Below are 25,214 nucleotides of genomic sequence, written 5' to 3'. Positions count from 1 at the left end.
TTGGAGTCCTTGCTCTCCTCTGGCTGGCAAAAGTCATTCTGCCTGACCCACAGTGCAGCATGTGAGCTCCTGACATGTGGTGTGGGGCATGGGGCTGTGCAGTTGAGACTGGGGAACTACAAGTGAAATGTCTTGCTTTATAGAGAAAGATGTAGACAAAGAAAAAGTAGGGTGGGGCGCGGGAATGGGTCTGGTGTCAGAAATTGAAAGATTTGGGCTTTGGTCCCAGGTCTCTATGAACACTCTGAGATCTTGGAAAAAATCACTTCATTCTTGGAGACCTCAGTTTCTTCATCTGCGAAATGGGATGAATAATACCTGCTTTTCATGCAGAAGCTCTGTAAAATAACAGAGGAGACTATGGACATAACAAGTCCTTTAACAGGTCTTATGAGACAGGGAGAAGTTTGTTTTACGTTTCTACTTGGAACTTGGTTTCTGTCTAGCATAGATCCCCATAACTTCTGACAGTCTGATCCACGGACTTTGGTGATAATAAAGCATTTCATTCTAAAGAGACCTAAGCATTTGGATAATGTGACCGTCTATTCTTTGAGTTTCTCTGTTGGAATATTAACACCCAGATGTGAAAAGAAATGTCTGAGTCAGTTGTTAAGCAAGACAAAGTAGACAGCCTTGAACAGGGGCAGGTTTTTGGGTCACTCAAGGGTAATTACCTACAATCCTTCCCTACCTGATTGAGGTCTCTGGAATTCCATTAGATAGTTTCTTTTTTCACTCAAGAAAATTTTCCTCAAAGGAAACACTTTTGGCTATGTAAATCCATTCACTTTTGTGGTTCTGTTTTAATGAGGGGAGGAGAGAGAGTTCACCAAGACCCAGAATATCTGAGGATGGCATAGGGAAGAGACACCGTGAAGGGAAAGTAAAGGGCAAAGATGACCTGCGGAGTCAAAGATGAACATCACAATGCACACAACGCTGCGTGAAGGATCAAATTTGAGAAAGATGATCCTCCCTCCAGAATTTACAGGGAGCCTGTGTAGGAACTGTCTGAGGGGCTGTGTGAGTGTGGGGTCCTCAGCACACACTCACCTCACTGTGGACCCGCTCTGGGCTGGAATGGGCTGGGCTTGGCACTTCCATCAACCCTCAGCAGACACTCACCTCACTGTGGACCCGCTCTGGGCTGGAATGGGCTGGGCTTGGCACTTCCATCAACCCTCAGCAGACACTCACCTCACTGTGGACCCGCTCTGGGCTAGAATGGGCTGGGCTTGGCACTTCCGTCAACCCTCAGGTGACGTGTGTTGTCCTGTTGTGACAGCAGCTCGGATCTGTCTGCTCAGGGAAGACAGAGCAAGTTGCCCAGCATGGAAGGAAGAAAGACCTTAGAGAAGGGCTGACGGGGTTGAGCACCAAGACTCCTGGGAGGGTGCTTCTGCTTGGCAGGGGCAGGAAGGCACGTCTGGGAAAGGCGTCGGGAGGTTTTTTTATTGCATGCTTTTGGATGAATTCCATGGCTCCCACCACCTCATAGTTCCAAGTGCATCATCGTCCAAACTCACTGCCTTCTCTGGGGACTGGGGCCCATGAAGCAGTGCTTCCAGGATTAGTGGGAATATTAGCATTAGTGACTGTTGCTTGGCAGCTTGGCTAATCCCAGGAGGGGAGGCCAGAACTTAGGGGATCATCCTGGACATGGAGTTCTCTGATCTGTACTCCAAAATTCGACTGTGAGGTGGAATCTCAGAAAAACCCAGGTATGGTCAAGGCACAGATGGGTGTCTCCTTGCCCTGAGTTCTTGAATGTAGCCTCACGTTTTACATTTCTTTCAGGTAACACACACTTATTTTAAAAAATATTTAAGGACCTCCCTGGTGGTCCAGTAGGTAAGAATTCACCTTCCAATGCAGGAGACATGGGTTTGATCCTTGGTCAGGGAACGAAGATCCCACAGGCCCTGGAGCAAGTAAACCACGTGCTACAACTGCTGAGCCCTCGTGTTACAACCTGAGAGAAGCAGCAAAGAGCCCAGACACCGCAGCTAAGGCCCAACACAGCCGAGTAAATAAAGAAGTAGGGAAAAGTACTCAGCACTGAGACATGTATCAAATGAAAAGTGAGAATCTGTTTCTCATCCTTCCCATCTCTCTCCAGGGGTAATCACTGTTAGAGTTTTGACCTGTACACTTTCAGATACTTTTCTATGCACATACATATATAGGTAGCGGAGAAGGCAATGGTACCCCACTCCAGTACTCTTGCCTGGAAAATCCCATGGACGGAGGAGCCTGGTAGGCTGCAGTCCATGGGGTCGCTAAGAGTCGGACACAACTGAGCGACTTCACTTTGACTTTTCACTTTCATGCATTGGAGAAGGAAATGGCAACCCACTCCAGTATTCTTGCCTGCAGAATCCCAGGGATGGGGGAGCCTAGTGGGCTGCTGTCTATGGGGTCGCACAGAGTCGGACACTACTGAAGTGACTTAGAAGCAGCAGCATATATGTAGAATTTTGATTTTACAAAAATGGGATCATTTGTTCTGGAGCTTTCTGTGTTTCTCTCACCAATATATCATGGACCTCCTATATTACCATGGGATCTACCTCATTATTTTTTAAAGTATTTAATAGACTAATAGATGTACCATTAGTAATACACATTTCCCTACTCATGCCACTTACCTATCTCCTTTTTTTTTCAGGGGGTAGGGATGGTTATTACAAAAGCGATGCTGCATGGATATTTTACAGGCATTTTTGTGTACATATATTTTCTAGAAATGGAAATGCTAGATGGAAGTATTAATGGAGGAATTAAAAAATACTTTTCAACCATTTGAGTTTCTTATTTTAAAAAAAAATTTCCAGCTATATTGTTGCCTCCTTTTCCCTATGTCGTTGCTATGCTTTTATTATTGATTTGCAGGAGTTATGCTTTGATTATGAAATATTCTCAGGTTTTCCTTCTTGATCTAACTTACAACTCTAATTATTCTCAATGTCCAGCTCAAATAGGCATTTTCTCTTTTACTTACACTTTCTGTTCATTCTGGAAACATAAATCATTAGTTTCCCTAGAACATGAAACAGAACATTTCTTATCATCTTTCATTTTTGTCAGGTCTCAAAAATCTGAGACTCACATGGACACAGACATAACTGAATGCATATAGTTAGCAATAATAACAGGTTATATATGTTGAATGTTTACTGTGTGCCAGGCATTCTGTTTAAAGTGTTCAAATGTTTTTATATCATTCAGTCCTTTCAGCAGCTACATTAATTACCCTCATGTTCATTGCAGCATTATCCACAATAGTCAAAATATGAAAAAAAAAAACAAACCTAAATGACTGTCGATAGAGAAAAAGAGGTATATATAAACAGTGGAATATTACTAATTTATACAAAAGAAGAAAATCCTGCCGCTTGTGACAACACGGATGGACTTGGAGGGCATGATGTTAAGTGAATAAGTCAGACAGGAAAAGATAAATACTGTATGATCTCACTTACGTGTGAAATCCAAAAACACCAGGCTCATAGAAACAAAGAGCTGATGTCCAGGTGTGACAAGTGATGTCCAGGGTGTGGGTGAAATGGGGAGAGTTTGGGATAATGCTATATATTTCCATTTATAAGACGAATAAGTTCTGGGTAAATAATGAACAGTATGGTGACTGTAGTTAACAATTCTGTGTCATATACTTTAAAGTTGTTAACAGTGTAGATGCTAAATGTTCCTAACTCCCATACCCACACACATAGAACATAACTATGTGGGGTGATGGATGCGTTAACTGACCTTTATTGTAGTCATGATTTCACCATGGGTGTATATCAAATCATCAAGTCCTATACCTTAAACTTCCACAAACATTATATGTCAATTATACATCAATAACACTGGAAAATTTTTTTAAAAAATTAAAAATGGGCAAAACCAAACTATAATGTTTAAGCACACATGTGTATGTGGAAAAATTAAACAGAAAGCAAGGAAGGGAAGTAATTGACATAAAAAGTCAAAGAATAATTTTTACCCTTATGGGGAAGAGAGGAGTAGCACTTTGGTAGAGGCACAGGTAACTATTTTATGATGTCATTTATATGTGGAATCTAAAAAGTAATACAAATGAATCTTTATACAAAACAGAAATAGACTCACAGACATAGAAAGCAAACTTATGGGCAAAGTGAGAAGGGGAGGAATAAATTAGGAGTATGGGACTAACATACAAACCACTATGCATAAAATAATTAATAGAAGTTTACTGTATAGCACAGGGAACTATATTCAATATCTTGCAATAACCTATGATGGAAAAGAATCAGAAAATTATATAAGTAAAACTGAATCACTTTGCTGTACACCTGAAAGCAAAACTCAGAGAAAGAATATTCCTAAAGTTATACAGTGTGAAGTGGTGGACTTTGGTTCTGACTTGTAACTTCTGACGTGGTCTTGCATTCTTGTTACTCTAGCACTACATATTATTAGAACTGGGAACATGTATGCAGGGGCTTCAGCTCATATAACACAATCACTTTATTTTACAAAAAGGGAAACCAAGGCTCAGAGATGTCAAGTGATTATCCAGCTGTCATACAATATATAATGTCAAAGCCAGCAATGGAACCCAGAACTTATAGCCCCATCCTTATTCTTCTATAGATCACTGCTTGGTTAAGATAAAGCTTGTTTAAGATTATATCCTTTGTATTTCATTCTACCAACCACAATCACTCCTGTATTCTTGGACTAGAGATATCCTCCATAGTTCCTTTGCGACTTCAGCAAAATAAGATTTTCACTTTCATTTTCATGTCATACATATACAAATGTATATATATATATATACACACACACACATATATATATATATATATACATATATATACACACACACACACACACACACACACACACAAGCCCCCTACCTGTGGACTTCAGGTAGGCATCTAGTAAAAATAAGCAAGAAACGTTTTGAAAGTGAGTAGTAAACTGCTCAGAGCATGGACACTTCACAGGGATGATTAGTGCTTACAGGTGTCAGTGGTCCCTTCCCTGAAATGTAAATATGAGGAAAAGAGAAGTCTCAGGTTAAGGGACACTATAGTGGTTAGGCCCTTAAGAGACCATGTTTCAGCCCTCAGCTCCGAGTCTTGGAGACTTGGACCTTTCAGTCCCAAGAAAGAGTGTTAAACATGTTTCTTCTCAGTATTTTCCCCAGTGCCCCCTTTATATCCCTGTTTCTCAGGCTGTAGATGAAGGGGTTCAACAAAGGGGTCACCACCGTGTACATTACTGAGAAGACCCGGTCCTTTCCACCTGAAGGGGATGATGGAGGACATAAATAGACCCCAATAGCTGTGGTGTAAAACAGAGAGACCACAGAGAGGTGCGAGGTGCAGTTGGAGAAGGCCTTTTGCTTACCCTTTGGGGAATCGATTCCTAGGATAGCCAATGCAATGTAAAAGTAAGATGTAAGGATGCAGACAAAGGGTGCAATTAACAGTGTTCCTGCCACAAGGATGAGCACCAGGTCATTGACATGAGTGCTGGAGCAGGCCAGCTTTAGGAGTGGGACCAGATCACAGAAGAAGTGGGGGATGACATTGGGGCCACAGAAGGAAAGCCTGGTCACCAGGAGGGTGTGCACTAGGGCATGGAAGGTAGTGACCACCCATGACCCAGCCACCAACAGGATGCAGCGTTGGGAATTCATGGTAATGGCATAATGGAGAGGTTGGCTGATGGCCATGTAGCGATCCAGTGCCATCACAGCCAGGAGAAAGTTGTCCAGATCTGCAAACAGGCCAAAGAAATAGAGTTGTGTCAGGCACCCGCCATAAGAAATCCGTTTACTTCCTGAGCCAATATTATTGAGCATCTTGGGAATGACTGTAGAGATAAAACCAATGTCAGAGAAGGACAGGTTGGCCAGGAAGAGGTACATGGGGGTGTGGAGGTGCACGTCAGAGCCAATGGCCAGGATGATAAGCAGGTTCCCCCAGACGGTGACCAGGTACATGCCCAGGAAGAGCCCAAACAGGAGAGGCTGCTGCTCTGGGTGCTCAGAGAGGCCCATGAGAAGAAATTCATACGTGCCTGTCTGGTTTCCTCTGTCCAAGTCTGGAATTCTGTATGAAATAAATGTTATTATAAATAGCAAGAAAGTAAAATAATGCTGTGTCGGAAGTACTCTGAACCCCTGTTTAAAAAAATAAACATGGTTTGACAATTCTGTTTTGGTAAAGCTTAGATTTATAATTGTGCACATTTAAAAAGACAATTTGGATTAGACTCTATAAAGTTATGGATGGATGTCAGCACTTGATCAGATATCCAAAGCTCCTTTGAACTGTTTCAACCATCCCCATGAAACATGTCAGGTACCATGTGAAAGTGTTCTTTGAGTTGCACTTTGCTTTTGTTTTTTTAATATGTTACTTTGCTTTTTTCACTGAGTAGTAGCACAATCAAGCAAACAATATTTAACTTAACAAAAAAATTAAAATAATGTTTATAACACAATAACATGTAATAGTTATAAATAAAATAATTATATAATTAATTACCAATTTTAAAAGGTAGAATTTCAGAATAGCATGTGTATTTATAACTATTTTTGTAAAATTGAAACACACATGTTGATATATGAGTAAAAACAGTGAAAGAGCACATGTTAAAGCCCAATAAGCCATCTAATACAATTCGCATTTTATGAATGAGAAAATGATAGACTCTTAAAAAGTTGCTGTAATCTACTGAAGACCCACACTACAACTGGTACCAGAAACAGGTTTCCTACAACTATTTCCAGCAGACCACTCTGTTTCCCTCAACTGACCAAGAAAGGGGACGTATGGCCAATGACTTACTGTCTGTCCCGAGGTGGGCCAGGAAGGGTCATCATTTCTCACGTTAAGACAGAGGTTTGACTCTTGGGCTCTCAGTTCTCCCTTGTCAAAAGTGGAGAAGCCATATGTGATGGCCAGATGAAAAGACAGCCTCCTCCCCTCTGTTTAAGGAGGGGACAGGGAGCCCTCATCTGCTCCAATGAAGGAGAAAGGAGGGCAGGCCACTCCAGATCCTTAGTCAACCAGACTGAAGAGAAGCCCAGGAAAAGAGAAGTTATCTGCGTGTAGTGTCTGTCACAATCCCTAGAGCTGCCTGTTGGAAGCAGCAGAGACATCTGGGAATACCGGTCCCTAAAATACCCATTAAGGGAAAAACCTTGGTTCCTTGCCCAGTCCCAATCCTCAAACTCTAAATTAACTTACTCTGTGACTCAAAATTCTCTTATCCTCTCTGAACTTTGGTTTTCAGGTAAATAAGTCAAAAATATTCTCCCCCTCAAAAAATAGTCTCCCAAAATAGAAGTACATTTTTGCCATTCTGTAATAAAAGTACATGAAGTGGTACCTCATTTTGGTTTTACTTATCATCCTTCCAATTCTTAATAATGTTGAACACATTCTCATATGCCTATTAGTCATTCTTAAATCTTCTTTTTAGAAGAGTCTGCCTATTTTTATTGGGTTGATTATCTTTTGATAATGATGTATAGAAATTTTAATACTATTTATAAGGGATATACTTCATAATTTTTCTTTTAGCTCAGCCCTTTTAAAAAAGCCTAATTTTTTTTTTTACTTTACAATATTGTATTGGTTTTGCCATACATCAACATGAATCCGCCACAGGTATACATGTGTTCCCCATTCTGAACCCCTCTCCCACCTCCCTCCCCGTACCATCTCTCTGGGTCATCCCAGTGCACCAGCCTACTGGAAATAAAAGCAACAATAAACAAATGGGACCTAATTAAACTTAAAAGCTTCTGCACAACAAAGGAAACTATAAAAAAGCCTAAATTTTAAAGAAATATTTGACCTTTTTTTGGCTATCAAGAGGATATTTTTGCCTATGTTCTCCTCTATGAGTTTTATAGTTTCTGGTCTTACGTTGAGATCTTTAATCCATTTTGAGTTTATTTTTGTGTATGGTGTTAGAAAGTGTTCTAGTTTCATTCTTTTACAAGTGGTTGACCAGTTTTCCCAGCACCACTTGTTAAAGAGATTGTCTTTAATCCATTGTATATTCTTGCCTCCTTTGTCAAAGATAAGGTGTCCATATGTGCGTGGATTTATCTCTGGGCTTTCTATTTTGTTCCATTGATCTATATTTCTGTCTTTGTGCCAGTACCATACTGTCTTGATAACTGTGGCTTTGTAGTAGAGCCTGAAGTCAGGTAGGTTGATTCCTCTAGTTCCATTCTTTTTTCTCAAGATCGCTTTGGCTATTCGAGGTTTTTTGTATTTCCATACAAATTGTGAAATTATTTGTTCTAGCTCTGTGAAGAATACTGTTGGTAGCTTGATAGGGATTGCATTGAATCTATAGATTGCTTTGGGTAGTATACTCATTTTCACTATATTGATTCTTCCAATCCATGAACATGGTATATTTCTCCATCTATTAGTGTCCTCTTTGATTTCTTTCACCAGTGTTTTATAGTTTTCTATATATAGGTCTTTAGTTTCTTTAGGTAGATATATTCCTAAGTATTTTATTCTTTCCGTTGCAATGGTGAATGGAATTGTTTCCTTAATTTCTCTTTCTGTTTTCTCATTATTAGTGTATAGGAATACAAGGGATTTCTGTGTGTTGATTTTATATCCTGTAACTTTACTATAGTCATTGATTAGTTCTAGTAATTTTCTGGTGGAATCTTTAGGGTTTTCTATGTAGAGGATCATGTCATCTGCAAATAGTGAGAGTTTTACTTCTTCTTCTCCAATTTGGATTCCTTTTATTTCTTTTTCTGCTCTGATTGCTGTGGCCAAAACTTCCAAAACTATGTTGAATAGTAATGGTGAAAGTGGGCACCCTTGTCTTGTTCCTGACTTTAGAGGAAATGCTTTCAATTTTTCACCATTGAGGATAATGTTTTCTGTGGGTTTGTCATATATAGCCACAGGCAAAACACTCTCTGACATACATAACAGCAGGATCCTCTATGACCCACCTCCCAGAATATTGGAAATAAAAGCAAAAATAAACAAATGGGACCTAATTAACCTTAAAAGCTTCTGCACATCAAAGGAAACTATCAGCAAGGTGAAAAAACAGCCTTCAGAATGGGAGAAAATAATAGCAAATGAAGCAACCGACAAACAACTAATCTCAAAAATATACAAGCAACTCCTACAGCTCAACTCCAGAAAAATAAACGACCCAATCAAAAAATGGGCCAAAGAACTAAATAGACATTTCTCCAAAGAAGACATACAGATGGCTAACAAACACATGAAAAGATGCTCAACATCACTCATTATCAGAGAAATGCAAATCAAAACCACTATGAGGTACCATTTCACACCAGTCAGAATGGCTGCGATCCAAAAGTCTACAAATAATAAATGTTGGAGAGGGTGTGGAGGAAAGGGAACCCTCTTACACTGTTGGTGGGAATGCAAACTAGTACAGCCACTATGGAGAACAGTGTGGAGATTCCTTAAAAAACTGGAAATAGAACTGCCTTATGATCCAGCAATCCCACTGCTGGGCATACACACTGAGGAAACCAGAAGGGAAAGAGACACGTGTACCCCAATGTTCATCGCAGCACTGTTTATAATAGCCAGGACATGGAAGCAAGCTAGATGTCCATCAGCAGATGAATGGATAAGAAAGCTGTGGTACATATACACAATGGAGTATTACTCAGCCATTAAAAAGAATACATTTGAATCAGTTCTAATGAGGTGGATGAAACTGGAGCCTATTATACAGAGTGAAGTAAGCCAGAAGGAAAAACACCAATACAGTATACTAACGCATATATATGGAATTTAGAAAGATGATAACAATAACCCTGTGTACGAGACAGCAAAAGTGATGCTGATGTATGGAACAGTCTTATGGACTCTGTGGGAGAGGGAGAGGATGGGAAGATTTGGGAGAATGGCATTGAAACATGTAAAATATCATGTATGAAACGAGATGCCAGTCCAGGTTCAATGCACGATACTGGATGCTTGGGGCTGGTGCACTGGGACGACCTGGAGGGATGGTATGGGGAGGGAGGAGGGAGGAGGGTTCAGGAGGGGGAGCACATGTATACCTGTGGTGGATTCATTTTGATGTTTGGCAAAACTAATACAATTATGTAAAGTTTAAAAATAAAATAAAATTTAAAAAAATTAAAAAAAGAGGATATTTTTGATTTTTTGAGTGTTTTTTTAATTTTAATTTTATTGAAGTAGAGTTGATTTATAGTATTGCATTAGTTTTAGGTGTATAGCAAAGTGATTCAGTTATACATATACATATATTGGTTCATTTTTTTAAAGATTCTTTTCTCATATAAGTTATTACAGGATATTGCTTATGGTTTACTATGCTATACAGAAGATCCTTGTTGGTTATCTATCTTCTATACAGTATGTAAGTATATATAAAGCATTGTATGTATATTCATATCCTGATTTATCTCCCCCCATTCCTCCAATGTTTCCCCTTTGGTAACCACAAGTTTGTTTTCCGTATCTGTAAGTCTGTCTCTGTTTTGTAAATAAATTCATTTGTATCTTTTAAAAATTAGATTCCACATATGAGTGATACCATATGGTAATAGTTTTTCTCTGCCTGACTTATTTCACTCAGTATGATAATCTCTAGATCCTTCCATGTTGCTCAAATGGCATCATGGTTTCAAACGACAGTAATGTTCCAATGTATATATGTACCACATCTTCTTTATCCTTTCCTCTGTCAACAGACATTTAAATTGCTTCCACATCTGCATTTCACACATCTTTCAGAATTTCCTAAAAATTTTCTTTCTTTTTATTTGAGTATTTCCTCCACAAGTCTCTTTGTGTGACAAAACTCCTGAGGATTTATACATCTAATAAACGAATTGGCAGTCCAGGTTCGATGCAGGATACAGGAAGCTTGGGGCTGGTGCACTGGGATGACCCGGAGGGATGGTATGGGGAGGGAGGGGGGAGGGGGGTTCAGGATGGGTAACACGTGTACACCCATGGCAGATACATGTTGATGTATGGCAAAACCAATACAATATTGTAAAGTAAAATAATAATAATAATAATAAAAGTAAAAATAATCGAAAACATCTCTACATTTTAAATAGCAACTTCACTGGATATAAAAATTTGGGGTCAAAGCTGTATTTCCTTATGCATTAAAAACATGTCATTGTCTTTTTACATACAGTTCAGTTCAGTTCAGTCGCTCAGTACTGTCCGACTCTTTGCAACCCCATGAATTGCAGCATGCCAGGTCTCACTGTCCATCACCAACTCCCAGAGTTCACTCAAACTCATGTCCATCTGGTTGGTGATGCCATCCAGCCATCTCATCCTCTGTCATCCCCTTCTCCTCCTGCCCCCAATCCCTCCCAGTATCAGAGTCTTTTCCAATGAGTCAACTCTTCGCATGAGGTGGCCAAAGTACTGGAGTTTCAGCTTTAGCATCAGGCCTTCCAATGAACACCCAGGGCTGATCTCCTTCAGAATGGACTGGTTGGATCTCCTTGCAGTCCAAGGGACTCTCAAGAGTCTTCTCCAACACCACAGTTCAAAAGCATCAATTCTTCGGCGCTCAGCCTTCTTCACAGTCCAACTCTCACATCCATACATGACCACAAGAAAAACCATAGCCTTGACTAGATGGACCTTTGTTGGTAAAGTAATGTCTCTGCTTTTGAATATGCTATCTAGGTTGGTCATAACTTTCCTTCCAAGGAGTAAGCGACTTTTAATTTCATGGCTGCAATCACTATCTGCAGTGATTTTGGAGCCCCCCAAAATCAAGTCAGCCACTGTTTCCACTGTTTCCCCATCTATTTCCCATGAAGTGATGGGACAAGATGCCATGATCTTCGTTTTCTGAATGTTGAACTTTAAGCCAACTTTTTCACTCTCCTCTTTCACTTTCATCAAGAGGCTTTTGAGTTCCTCTTCACTTTCTGCCATAAGAGTGGTGTCATCTGCATATCTGAGGTTATTGATATTTCTCCCAGAAATCTTGATTCTAGCTTGTGCTTCTTCCAGCCCAGCATTTCTCATGATGTACTCTGCATATAAGTTAAATAATCAGGGTGACAGTATACAGCCTTGACATACTCCTTTTCCTATTTAGAACCAGTCTGTTGTTCCATGTCCAGTTCTAACTGTTGCTTCCTGACCTGCATATAGCTTTCTCATGAGGCAGGTCAGGTGGTCTGGTATTCCCATCTCTTTCAGAATCTCCCACAGTTTATAGTGATCCACAAAGTCAAAGGCTTTGGCATAGTCAACAAAGCAGAAATAGATGCTTTTCTGGAACTCTCTTGCTTTTTCTATGATCCAGCAGATGTTGGCAATTTGATCTCTGGTTCCTCTGCCTTTTCTAAAACCAGCTTGAGCATCTGGAATTTCATGATTCACGTATTGCTGAAGCCTGGCTTGGAGAATTTTGAGCATTACTTTTCTAGTGTGTGAGATGAGTGCAATTGTGTGGTAGTTTGAGCATTCCTTGGCATTACCTTTCTTTGGGATTGGAATGAAAACTGACCTTTTCCAGTCCTGTGGCCACTGCTGAGTTTTCCAAATTTTTACATACAGGGTAGCTATTAAGAAGTCTGATGTGAATATGATTACTGTTCCTTTGTAGGAAAACTTCCTTTTCTCTCAGAATCTTCTCTTTGACTTTGAAATTCTTAAAATCTATTAAGCCTATGGAGGTTTTTGTTTTCTCTCCTTTTTGCTACTTTACAGACTCTTGAAATATGAAGTTGTTAATATTTAACTCTGAATAAATTTGTCTCCATTATTTTTCTTTCTTTCTTTTTTTTTTTTTTTTTACTACCTACTAGATAACTTTATTGAAAGTATCTTGCATTCATGACAGATGCTTTCTGGGTTATGCCACACATTTTAACATTAAAGGTTAAATTATTTTCTACATGCAAGTAGTATGAATAGTTTTCCCCACATGGGATCACTGATTATAAAAAGATGACACACCATATAGGCTATCTTTTTTTAACTGAAAAGCTAGCAAACTAATTATTATATCTCCTCCCAAACCACTAACTGAGTAGTAACTGGGCCTTCAAAGCTGAGAGGATTAAAAATGCAAAAATAAGCCCTCAGACCCAATTAAGGAAGCCCTGCTACATACAGGCTAATGAATACCAGGGGTACTTACTCCTCCAGGAAGATTAAAGACACTCTGATAACCCCACTCAAAGCATTTACCTCAAGTAGCCTTTATCCAGTTTCCAGTTGAATAAAGATAATACGTTGTTAAATTCTATTTCAGAAGGTTTTTTGCAAGTTGCTTTATTTACAACGCCAACTTTAAAAGTCACTGAACTAAAATTAACTGGACAATAAACTAGGCAGAAATTGCTTTACAGAAAGGGAAAGCCCAAAATGCCACTTTCTGTAGGGAACCCACAGTTCAATTTTATTCAGAGCAAAGAAAAGAAACTTTCAATCACACTAGAAGAAACTGGGCCTTAAGTTTGGGAACTGTACTGAAACTACACATGCAATGAGGACAACATTCTGCTGATACAATTGACTTGCTGCTGCATTTGTTGACTCTTTTTCTAATATTAACAATTATAAACAAAGCAGTGCAACTAGTATTTGGAATAATCCTTACAGTGTTACAGCGTTAGACACGAAATTTCACTTCTCCTCACACCACTGATTCTCTTTGCGTACCTGGGCTTCCTCTTCTTCAGTAAAATCATTTTTGATATTGAATGTCTTTCGAATCTCCTCAGGAGTTTTGCCCTTGATCATATTAGCAACAGTCTTGCAGGTAACATCAAGCAAACCTTTGATGTCTAAATAGTTTGCTGCCAATATAAGTTCAAAGAGTGTCCCTTGGTCAACTTTCAGGAATTCTTAATCCCAAACAAGTGTATCATCTGTTCGTTTTTCTTTGTTCTCATCATCCTCAGGAGGAGGAGGATCATCCTTGTGGTGGGTGCACCACTGAATGACCTTTTTCAATATTGCTGCATTAACATTTGGCAAGGGGACTGGATCATCATCTCCTTCATCATCCATTCCCAAATCTTCCAACATAGTCTTGATGATCACAGATTGTTTTGCAATTTCAACATCAACTTCGAATATCTCTCCATCAGAGCTCTGCAACTTAATTGAAGGCATGGTGGTAGGTCTCAAGGAGATGGCGGGCCGGAGGCTGAAGTGAGCAGGGCAACGTCGTCAAACAGCAACAGCGAAAAGCGGAGAACAAGGCCACTACAGCGCAGCCTCCATTATTTTTCTAAATCTTTTTCTCCAATTTTATTTTTTGTTCTTCTAGGATTCATATTACATTTTTAATTACTCTTTCTTTTATTTTCCCTATGGAATAAATTGTACTTTTTGAAAAAATTTGGAATGTAATTGCTTTACAATGTTGTGTTAGTTCCTGCTGTACAATGAAGTGAATCAGACTTATGCATACATATATCTCTTCCCTCTTGGACCTCCTTCACATCATCCCCATCCCACCCCTCTAGATCATCACAGAACATAAAGTTGAGCTTCTTGTGCTTTGTAGTAGCTTCCACTAGCTATCTATTTCACACAGGGTAGTGTGTATATGTCAATCCCAGTCTTCCAATTTGTCCCACTCTCCCCTGCCCCTCTTGTATCCAAATGTTTGTTCTCTGCATCTATATTGCTGCCTTGGAAATAGGTCCATCTGAGCGACTGAACTGAATTGATACCATTTGTTGAGATTCCACATATATGTGTTAATATATGATATTTATTTATCTCTTTCTGACTTATTTCATTCTGTATGACAGACTCTAGGTCCATCCATGTCTCTACAAATGACCCTATTTTGTTCCTTTTAATGGCTGAGTAATATTTCATTATATATACACATATCATAAAATTTACCATTTTAACCAATTTAAAGTGCACAATTCAGTGGCATTAAGTATATTCACAGTGTTGTACAGCCATCACCTCTATCTAGGTTCTCTTCTGTAAGTTCAGAAACAACAGTGTTTCTAATCAATATTTACTGAAGGTTATGACCAACCTAGATAGCATATTTAAAAGCAGAGACATTACTTTGCCAACAAAGGTCCGTCTAGTCAAGGCTATGGTTTTTCCAATGGTCATGAATGGATGTGAAAGTTGGACTGTGAAGAAAGCTGAGCGCTGAAGAATTGATGCTTTTGAACTGTGGTGTTGGAGAACACTCTTGCGAGTCCCTTGGATTGCAAGGAGATCCAACCAGTTCATCCTAAAGAAGATCAGTCCTGTGTGTTCATGGGAAGGACTGATGTTGAAGCTGAAACTCCAATACTTTGGCTATCTCATGTGAAGAGTTGACTCGTTGGAAAAGACCTTAATGCTGGGAAGAATTGGGGGCAGGAGGAGAAGGGGACGACAGAGGATGAGATGGCTGGATGGCATCACCGACTTGATGGACATGGGTTTGGGTGAACTCCAGGAGTTGGTGATGGACAGGGAGGCCTGGCATGCTGTGATTCATGGGGTCGCAAAGAGTTGGACAGACTGAGCGACTGAACTGAACTGAACTAGCCAGTGCAATTAGGCAAGAAAGTAAAAGGCATCAAGATTGGAAAGAAGAGAGAAAAACTTTATTTCCAGGTGATTATATAACTATAAAACTCCTAGAGGAGAACATAGGCAAAACACTCTCTGACATACATCACAGCAGGATCCTCTATGACCCACCTCCCAGAATATTGGAAATAAAAGCAAAAATAAACAAATGGGACCTAATTAACCTTAAAAGCTTCTGCACATCAAAGGAAACTATCAGCAAGGTGAAAAAACAGCCTTCAGAATGGGAGAAAATAATAGCAAATGAAGCAACCGACAAACAACTAATCTCAAAAATATACAAGCAACTCCTACAGCTCAACTCCAGAAAAATAAACGACCCAATCAAAAAATGGGCCAAAGAACTAAATAGACATTTCTCCAAAGAAGACATACAGATGGCTAACAAACACATGAAAAGATGCTCAACATCACTCATTATCAGAGAAATGCAAATCAAAACCACTATGAGGTACCATTTCACACCAGTCAGAATGGCTGCGATCCAAAAGTCTACAAATAATAAATGTTGGAGAGGGTGTGGAGGAAAGGGAACCCTCTTACACTGTTGGTGGGAATGCAAACTAGTACAGCCACTATGGAGAACAGTGTGGAGATTCCTTAAAAAACTGGAAATAGAACTGCCTTATGACCCAGCAATCCCACTGCTGGGCATACACACTGAGGAAACCAGAAGGGAAAGAGACACGTGTACCCCAATGTTCATCGCAGCACTGTTTATAATAGCCAGGACATGGAAGCAAGCTAGATGTCCATCAGCAGATGAATGGATAAGAAAGCTGTGGTACATATACACAATGGAGTATTACTCAGCCATTAAAGAGAATACATTTGAATCAGTTCTAATGAGGTGGATGAAACTGGAGCCTATTATACAGAGTGAAGTAAGCCAGAAGGAAAAACACCAATACAGTATACTAACGCATATATATGGAATTTAGAAAGATGATAACAATAACCCTGTGTACGAGACAGCAAAAGTGATGCTGATGTATGGAACAGTCTTATGGACTCTGTGGGAGAGGGAGAGGATGGGAAGATTTGGGAGAATGGCATTGAAACATGTAAAATATCATGTAAGAAACGAGTTGCCAGTCCAGGTTCGATGCATGATACTGGATGCTTGGGGCTAGTGCACTGGGACGACCCAGAGGGATGGTATGGGGAGGGAGGTGGGAGGAGGGTTCAGGATGGGGAACACATGTATACCTGTGGCGGATTCATTTTGATATTTGGCAAAACTAATACAATTATGTAAAGTTTAAAAATAAAATAAAATTAGAAAAAAAAAATTCTAAAGAATCCCAAAACAAACTATGAGAACTAGTAATAAGTTCAAAAGATTGCAAAGTGCAATATACAAAAATCAATGGTATTTTCTACACATTAGCAAGGAACAATGAAACTGATGAAACAATTCTACTTACAATAGCACCAAAAGAATAACATGCTTATGAATAAATTTATCAAAATCAGTGCAAAATTCATTGTCTGAAAACAGCATAGTATTGTAGAAATAAATTAAAGGTATAAATATACCTATGTTCATAGCTTAAAAGCTTAATATTATTAAGGTAGCAAGACTCCCCAAACTGATCTATATATTCAATATAATTTCTGCCGAAATCTCAGCTGGCTTCTTTGCAGAAAATGACAAGCTGATCTCAATCTACATATGCAAATTTAAGGAATCCAAACTAACAAAAAATATCTTGAAAGAGTAGAACAGTGCCAGGATTCATAAGTTCTGATTTCCGATTTTAAAACTTTATATAAAACTGTGGTAATCAAGATAGTATGATGCAGGTATAAGGATAGATGTGTAGATCACTGGAATGGAGCTGAGAACCCAGAAGTAATCCCTTACATTTATATACATTTGAATTTTGATAAGGTGTCAAGACAATTCAGCGTGGGAAAGAAACGCCTTCTTAACAAATGGTGCTAGGAAAACTGAACATATACAAAAGAATAAATTTGAGCTCCTTTTCCCCTATATACACAAAATTAACTCAAAATGGACTGTATTCCTAAAAGTTAGAGCTAAACTATAAAACTATTACAAGAAACATAAGACTAAACTTCCAAGATGTTGAGTTTGACAAAACCTTTTTAGGCCTGACACAAGTACCAAAAGAAAAAAAAATTAAATTTCATGAAAATTAAAGCCTTCATGCTTAAAGTAATATGATCAAGAAAATGAAAAGTCAGCTTACTTTTCATGGGGGTGAGAAATGGGAAAATATTTGCAAATTATATATCTGATAAAGGACTTGCTTCTAAAGTATATATGTATAATTTTTACAACTTGTTAGAAAAATCCAGCTTAAAAGTGGACAAAGGATCTGCACATTCATTTCTCTGAAGAAGATATAAAGAAGGCCAATAAGCACATGAAAAAGATGCTCAGCATCTTTAGAAAACTAAAAATCAAAACTACAATGAGATACCACTTCAATCTTGCTAGGATAATGAAAACCAAGAAGGAAAACAATTTCAAGTCCTGGTGAGGATATGGAGAAATTGAAACCTTCTTATATTTCTGGTGGGAATGTAAAATGGTGTGGCTACTTTGGGAAACAGTCTGGTAGTTCCTCAAAAGTTAAATATAGACTCACCATACAATCCTTCAACATCCAATCTTAGGTATATATCCAATAGAAATGAACACAGGCCCACAAAAATTTCTGCACAAATGTTCTGAGCAGCATTATTCAGAATATCCAAAAAAATTGTAAAGGAATTCAATATCTAGCAACTGAAGACTGCATAAATAAAACATGGTTTGTCCATATAATGAAATATTATTTGTCCATGAAAAAGAATGTAATACTGTTTGTATGCTACAGTTTTCTCACTTTAAAGATGATAGTTCTCCCCAAGCTGTTTCATATGTTCAATGACCTCCCAAATAAAATAACAATAATTTGGTTTTGGTTTCTGTCAAGCAGAATCTAAAATTTAAATGAAAGGAAAAAATAATTAAGACAGCATATTCAGTCATTTGATTTATGATAAAAACGATATAATGATTTTGTAGTTTTAGTGGAGAAAGGATGTAATTTTCAGTAAATTCTTGTGTATCTATTGTATATCCATATGGAAAAAAATTAATCTGAATCCACATCCAAAACATATATAAGAAGTGAACCCAGATGGATTTTAAATACAGATATCAAAGAATATTAAAACAAGAAATTTAAAAGGAAAAATCTTAGAGTAATATCTTTATGAATTTTGGATAGACAAAAATTTCTTCAACAGAACACAAACAGAATTAACTAGATTGGAAAAATATCTATTACATTAAGATTAGAACTTCTGTTTGACAAAAGAATCATTAATACAGTGCACAAACAAGCAACATAATGGAAGAAAAAAACTCTCTCTCTATAAATATATATATATATATATCCAAAAAAGGAGTCATAACTATTATATTTAAAGAATTCCTGGAAAGTAATTTATAAAAGCAGACTACCCAATAAAACAGCAGCAAAGAACAGGGAAGAGGTCCTTTGTAAGAGAAGATACCCAAATGATTAACAAGCAGAGGCAAAGGGGACAAATTATAGGAGGTATCAGACAAATGTAAATTAAAATCATAACACAGTTCTGCAAATCCATAAAAATGTATGCAGTGGAAAAGACGGATGGTATAAATGTGGTGAGGAAGTAGACTAGTGTTTCACATGTTACAAGGATGATTGGTACAAACACTTTCATTTTCTGATGCAAACTATTAAGGCTGAAAATATGCATTCACTGTGAACCCCAAACTCCATTCTTAGGTATATACACAAGTCCCAGCTGGAAACAATCCAAATATCAGTGAAAACTAGAATGGATGAGTACATGAAGGCATATAGACACATTAGAAAACTACAAAGCCTTGAGACTGAGTTAGCCATAGTGCTGCTGCTGCTGCTGCTGCTAAGTCGCCTCAGTCGTGTCCGACTCTGTGCAACCCCAGAGACAGCAGCCCACCAGGCTCCCCTGTCCCTGGGATTCTCCAGGCAAGAACACTGGAGTGGGTTGCCATTTCCTTCTCCAGTGCAGGAAAGTGAAAAATGAAAGTGAAGTCACTCAGTCGTGTCCAACTCTTAGCGACCCCATGGACTACAGCCCACCAGGCTCCTCCATCCATGGGATTTTCCAGGCAAAAGTACTGTAGTGGGTTGCCATTGCCTTCTCCAGCCATAGTGATACTGAAGCAAAAAAAGTGGACCACAAAAGAGTATTTATTGTATACTTTATATAAGGACAAAAACATCCAAACTGGTAAACAGTGTTAGAGATCAAGATAATGGCAATAAAATAATCTGATTAAACACATGGTTTTAAAGCCATATGTGTCCGAGACATGTAAGTAAGGGCAGTTACTTACTTGATTTCTCTGGACTTCTGCGTGTGTGTGTGTGTGATAATTCGCTTCAGGTGTGTCTGACTCTTTGCAATCTTATGGACTGTGGCCTGCCAGTCTGCTCTGTCCATGGGATTCTCCAGGCAAGAATAGTAGAGTGGGTTGCCATGCTCTCCTCAAGGGAATCATCCCCACCTAGTGCTAGAATCTTTGTCTTGTATGGCTCATGCATTGGCAGGTGTGTTCTTTACCACTAGTGCCATCTGGAAAGCCTGGACTTTTCTTTGCTTCTCTGTAAATTTGGGAAATGTTAGCATCCTTATAAGAGGATGGTGCTGAGGATTAAATAAACTGCACGTTAAAATTGTATATTAATTAATGCCAGCTGTAATTGATACCATTCCATAGATAAACCAGTTTGGTAACTTCTTCTGAATTCCTCACACATGAAATAAGAGAAATTTGGTGGTATTAAGAAAATTCATATGACTATGTGTTGATATCAGTACAAGACAAGAAGATTACTGAAGAAAAATATGGAGACAAGAAAACTAAAATCTCAGGGAAGTGGATTCAAAGTCTCACAGCTTGCAGCGACCATCATAGGAGTGGTTGGAATTTCAGTGCAGAAACATTAATACATAGAATTCAGAGAGCAGATAGGGGGAAAAAATCAGGTTAAGAAAAAGATGAGAGAAAATACAAAATGAGACTGAGAGAAAAATGGTGTCAGCAATAAGATTTGTCCAAGTTACAACTTCTAAAGGAAACATATTTTACAGCCTCATAAGTGCCCATGACATAGGGAAGGAATTAACGATAGCCAGGGGTGCCCACGGTCCTGAAAAATTTCTGAAGAGCATGTTTCATATCCTTATTCCTCAGGCTGTAGATGAAAGGGTTCAGCATGGGGGTGACCACCATGTACATCAATGAAGCAACTATGTCCTTGACTTTGGAGTTGCCTGATGAGGGGAAATAGTACACACCTGCAATTGTCCCATAATATAAAAACACTACGAAGAGGTGAGAACCACAGGTAGACAAGGCTTTGAAGATTCTTGTGAAGGAGGGGACCTTCAGGATGATGGCTGCCATGCGGATATAGGAGCCCAGAATACCACCCAAAGGCAAGGTGAAGATCAGTCCTCCTTCAGTGAGGATGAGCAGCTCATTGAGGGAGGTGTCGGAGCAGGAGGATTTGAGCACAACAGCGAGATCACAGAAGAAGTGAGGGATGACAGTCCCTGCACAGAAAGTCAACTGGTCCACAAGGAGGGTGTGCAACAGAGCCTGGGCACAAGCGGCGAGCCAGCACCCAGCCACTAGGATGACGCAAAGCTCATCCCTCATGATGGCAGTGTAGTGGAGAGGGTGACACACAGCCACGTACCTGTCATAGGCCATCACGGCAAGAAGAAAACTGTCAAGGCAACCGAAGAATATAAAGCAATACACCTGTGAAATGCACCCTGCATATGTGATAGCTTGGCATCGTGTCTGCATGTTCATGAGCATCTTAGGGAGGGTGACAGATGAAAAGGAGATGTCAGTGAGGGCCAAGTGGCTGAGGAAGAAGTACATGGGGGTGTGGAGGCGAGGGTCCAGCCTGATGAGCAGGAGGATGAGCAGGTTGCCCAGCACCGTGGTCAGGTACACGCCCAGGAACAGGGCAAAGAACACACCCTGCTGCTCTGGCCGGATGGGGAGTCCCAGGAGGAGGAACTCGGACACGCTGCTCTGGTTCTCAGGTCTCATACCGTGCTGGGGATAAAGAGGGTTTAGGAACATCAGGACGAATGGTAGGGATATATTCTGAACTGCATTTTCTGAGAAAACAATGAATTTTTAACTATCTTCCTATTCATTTCTAGCCCCTGTGGATGCATGCATCCTTGCTCTATCCCAGTCTGGATCCAGGAAACATCACACCCAGAAGTAGCCAACAAGACCTCATTGCACAAAGGCCAGAGGATGTTTGCTGTTTCATTCAACCATTATTTATTGAACATTGAGTCTGAACCCTGCCATCTACTCATGATTGAAAACGCAGCAGTGAAGAAGAAAGGCAAGGTCCCTTTCTTCTGTGAGAATATTTTCTATAAACATGCTGGGATAGTTTATGCCAATGAGATGGAGCCAAACCATAATACTTCACTGTGGCAGAAATAGTAGATGAGTCTCTATAAACTGATCTCAGGTGTTTCTGGGCTGAGGTGGTGGTGTTGGAGCCTTGTGAAACACCTCCTGGGACCCTGGTTAGTGCCGTTGACCTATAGCTATAAACTCATTGGTCCTCTAGAAATGGCTTAACACCACTTGATGCCAGGATAGCTCCCCAAACAAAATGGTCCACAGACTATCTTTCATATTGATGGTGAACACTTAGCGGATTATACTATGTTACCAGCACTATGCTAAGGGTTTTTCATACATTATTGGCCTTCCCTGGTGTCTCAGATGGTAAAGAATCTGCCTGCAATGCAGGAGACCTGGGTTTGATCCCTGGGTAGGGAAGATCCTCTGGAGAAGGAAATGGTAACCCACTGCAGTATTCTTGCCTGGAGAATTCCATGGACAGAAGAGCCTGGTGTGCTACAGTCCATGGGGTAGGAAAGAGTTGGACACGACTGACCAACTAACACTTTATATACATTTACTAATTAAATTAATATGTCAGCCTTATAACAAAATCTTTATGGTATTAAGAATTAGTGTTCTTTCTGCTTTTAAGCTTTTAGGAAATGACAACATAAATGATATAAATTTCACAGGCATGTAGCTGATGTAGCCGTCAGAGATGGGATGCATATATATTCACATATATATGGTAATGTGTGTTTATATATACACACATAGATGAACTGTATAAAAACATATATGGAACCTGGGGCATATACATATGTGTATATATCCCATACAGATATAGATTGAACTATATTCATATACATACATACACATGAACATATGTATAGGAATATACAAATAAGAATATATAAGAATATATATGTATTACACATATAAAATTGCCTTTTTCTGTAGGTTAAAAATGATCAACTATTAGTTACTTCATGTAGTTCAGTCTAATACTATTCATGTGATCAGATTCTGTGCCTTTAATATGGAAGCATCTCCTTTCATTGTCATGGACGCCAGACACTCTGTGTTATTTGAGGGCTGCAAGGAAACTGAAGCTGTCCTGAATTCTCTTAGTGCTCTGTCTAGATAATTCCTTTCATTCATAATTCTATACTTTCCAGATGCCAAAAGGTTCTCACATACATTAGCTTATGTTTGCTGCTGATATTATGACACTCTTGAGAGTCCCTTGGACTGCCAGGAGATCCAACCAGTCTATTCTGAAGGAGATCAGCCCTGGGATTTCTTTGGAAGGAATGATGCTAAAGCTGAAACTCCAATATTTTGGCCACCTCATGCGAAGAGTTGACTCATTGGAAAAGACTCTGATACTGGGAGTGGGGTGCCATTGCCTTCTCCATAGCTTATGTTTAAGCCATCGATAATTATTGAGAATTTGTGAGCTTCCATTTATGACCACCTAGATAGCATATTCAAATGCAGAGACATTACTTTGCCAACAAAGGTCCGTCTAGTCAAGGCTATGGCTTTTCCAGTAGTCAAGTATGGTTGTGAGAGTTGGACTGTGAAGAAAGCTGAGCGCCGAAGAACTGATGCTTTTGAACTGTGATGTTGGAGAAGACTCTTGAGAGTCCCTTGGACTGTAAGTAGATCCAACCAGTCCATTCTAAAGGAGATCAGTCCTGGGTGTTCATTGGAAGGACTGATGCTGAAGCTGAAACTCCAATATTTGGCCACCTCGTGCGAAGAGTTGACTCATTGGAAAAGACTCTGATACTGGGAGGGATTGGGGGCAGGAGGAGAAGGGGACAACAGAGGATGAGATGGCTGGATGGCATCACCGACTCGATGGACATGAGTTTGAGTGAACTCTGGGAGTTGGTGATGGACAGAGAGGCCTGGTGTGCTGCAATTCATGGGGTTGCAAACAGTCGGACACGACTGAGCGACTGAACTGAACGGAACTGAACTGAAACTGAAATAAAAGAATTAAGTGGCCTTCCAAGGTATTGCACCCATTTTTTTTGGCGGGGGGGCTCCTGCATTCTAACTTCACTCAGCAGGGTGCCTAGTGTTTCTTTGCTGGGACATTAAATGAAGCAAAGAGATACAAAACTTTGAGACACTCAGTCACTCTCAGGTGTCTGAAAATGAGGGCGGTTCCTTTACAGGAAACAGTCACTTGGAGCATTGGTTATATCAGTTGATGTTACCCTAGAAGAAGGTCACATAAGAAGATACTTGAGATCATGGATGCAAGTCAGTGAGTCAGTCAGTTCAGTCACTCAGTCGTGTCCGACTCTGTGACCCCATGAATCGCAGCATGCCAGGCCCCCTGTCCATCACCAACTCCAGGAGTTCACTCAGACTCACATCCATCGAGTCAGTGATGCCATCCAGCCATCTCATCCTCTGTCGTCCCCTTCTCCTCCTGCCCCCAATCCCTCCCAGTATCAGAGTCTTTTCCAATGAGTCAACTCTTCCCATGAGGTGGCCAAAGTACTGGAGTTTCAGCTTTAGCATCATTCCTTCCAAAGAAATCCCAGGGCTGATCTCCTTCAGAATGGACTGGTTGGATCTCCATGCAGTCCAAGGGACTCTCAAGAGTCTTCTCCAACACCACAGTTCAAAAGCATCAATTCTTCGGCGCTCAGCTTTCTTCACAGTCCAACTCTCACATCCATACATGACCACTGGAAAAATCACAGCCTTGACTAGACAAACCTTTGTTGTCAAAGTAATGTCTCTGCTTTTCAATAGGCTATCTAGGTTGGTCATAACTTTTCCTCCAAGGAGTAAGCGTCTTTTAATTTCATGGCTGCAATCACAATGTGCAGTGATTTTGGAGCCCAGAAAAATAAAATCTGACACTGTTTCCACTGTTTCCACATCTATTTCCCATGAAGTGATGGGACCAGATGCCATGATCTTCATTTTCTGAATGTTGAGCTTTAAGCCAACTTTTTGACTCTCCACTTTCACTTTCATCAAGAGGCTTTTGAGTTCCTCTTCACTTTCTGCCATAAGGGTGGTGTCATCTGCATATCTGAGGTTATTGATATTTCTCCCGACAATCAGGAGTCCTCAAACACACATAGAAATCTCTCTCTCTCATGCACACACACACACCCTGC

The 25,214-nt window shown here is 39.7% G+C and overlaps 3 protein-coding genes across 3 annotated transcripts; all 3 read right to left on the bottom strand.

The window, feature by feature from the left end:
* Window positions 1-5,104: 5,104 nt before the first annotated feature.
* Window positions 5,105-13,799, bottom strand: LOC619026 (olfactory receptor 1361). The gene is made up of 3 exons (XM_024999768.2): window positions 13,697-13,799; window positions 13,245-13,383; window positions 5,105-6,113 (listed from the first exon to the last, which is right to left on the bottom strand). The coding sequence occupies exons 1-3, from the start codon at window positions 13,797-13,799 to the stop codon at window positions 5,153-5,155; spliced, it is 1,203 nt and encodes a 400-aa protein (XP_024855536.1). The 3' UTR covers window positions 5,105-5,152.
* On the bottom strand, window positions 13,238-14,276 carry LOC112448833 (S-phase kinase-associated protein 1-like). Its single transcript, XM_059891845.1, has one exon. It carries the CDS (start codon window positions 14,172-14,174, stop codon window positions 13,905-13,907), a length of 270 nt encoding a protein of 89 aa, XP_059747828.1. The 5' UTR covers window positions 14,175-14,276; the 3' UTR covers window positions 13,238-13,904.
* Window positions 14,277-20,793: 6,517 nt separating this feature from the next.
* OR1J28 (olfactory receptor family 1 subfamily J member 28) lies at window positions 20,794-21,738 on the bottom strand. The gene has a single exon (XM_002683726.4). The coding sequence runs from the start codon at window positions 21,736-21,738 to the stop codon at window positions 20,794-20,796; it is 945 nt and encodes a 314-aa protein (XP_002683772.4).
* Between the last annotated feature and the right edge of the window lie 3,476 nt (window positions 21,739-25,214).

The sequence above is a fragment of the Bos taurus genome, chromosome 11, assembly GCF_002263795.3.
Source record: "Bos taurus isolate L1 Dominette 01449 registration number 42190680 breed Hereford chromosome 11, ARS-UCD2.0, whole genome shotgun sequence".
In the NCBI taxonomy this organism is placed as follows: Eukaryota; Metazoa; Chordata; class Mammalia; order Artiodactyla; family Bovidae; genus Bos; species Bos taurus.
Note: the sequence above shows the minus strand (reverse complement) of the source record. Positions and strands in the feature narration are given on the sequence as shown.

What these genes read in the sequence shown, in the direction of transcription:
- LOC619026 (XM_024999768.2), bottom strand. Translation starts at nt 13,799, where the DNA reads ATGATCAAGGGCAAAACTCCTGAGGAGATTCGAAAGACATTCAATATC. An exon ending in ACGCAAAGAGAATCAGTGGT is followed by an intron (nt 13,384 to 13,696) that starts GTGAGGAGAAGT and finishes ATTTCTGCCTAG; the next exon opens with TTTATTGTCCAGTTAATTTT. An exon ending in CTGGATAAAGGCTACTTGAG is followed by an intron (nt 6,114 to 13,244) that starts GTAAATGCTTTG and finishes TATTTCATACAG; the next exon opens with AATTCCAGACTTGGACAGAG.
- OR1J28 (XM_002683726.4), bottom strand. Translation starts at nt 21,738, where the DNA reads ATGAGACCTGAGAACCAGAGCAGCGTGTCCGAGTTCCTCCTCCTGGGA.
- LOC112448833 (XM_059891845.1), bottom strand. Translation starts at nt 14,174, where the DNA reads ATGCCTTCAATTAAGTTGCAGAGCTCTGATGGAGAGATATTCGAAGTT.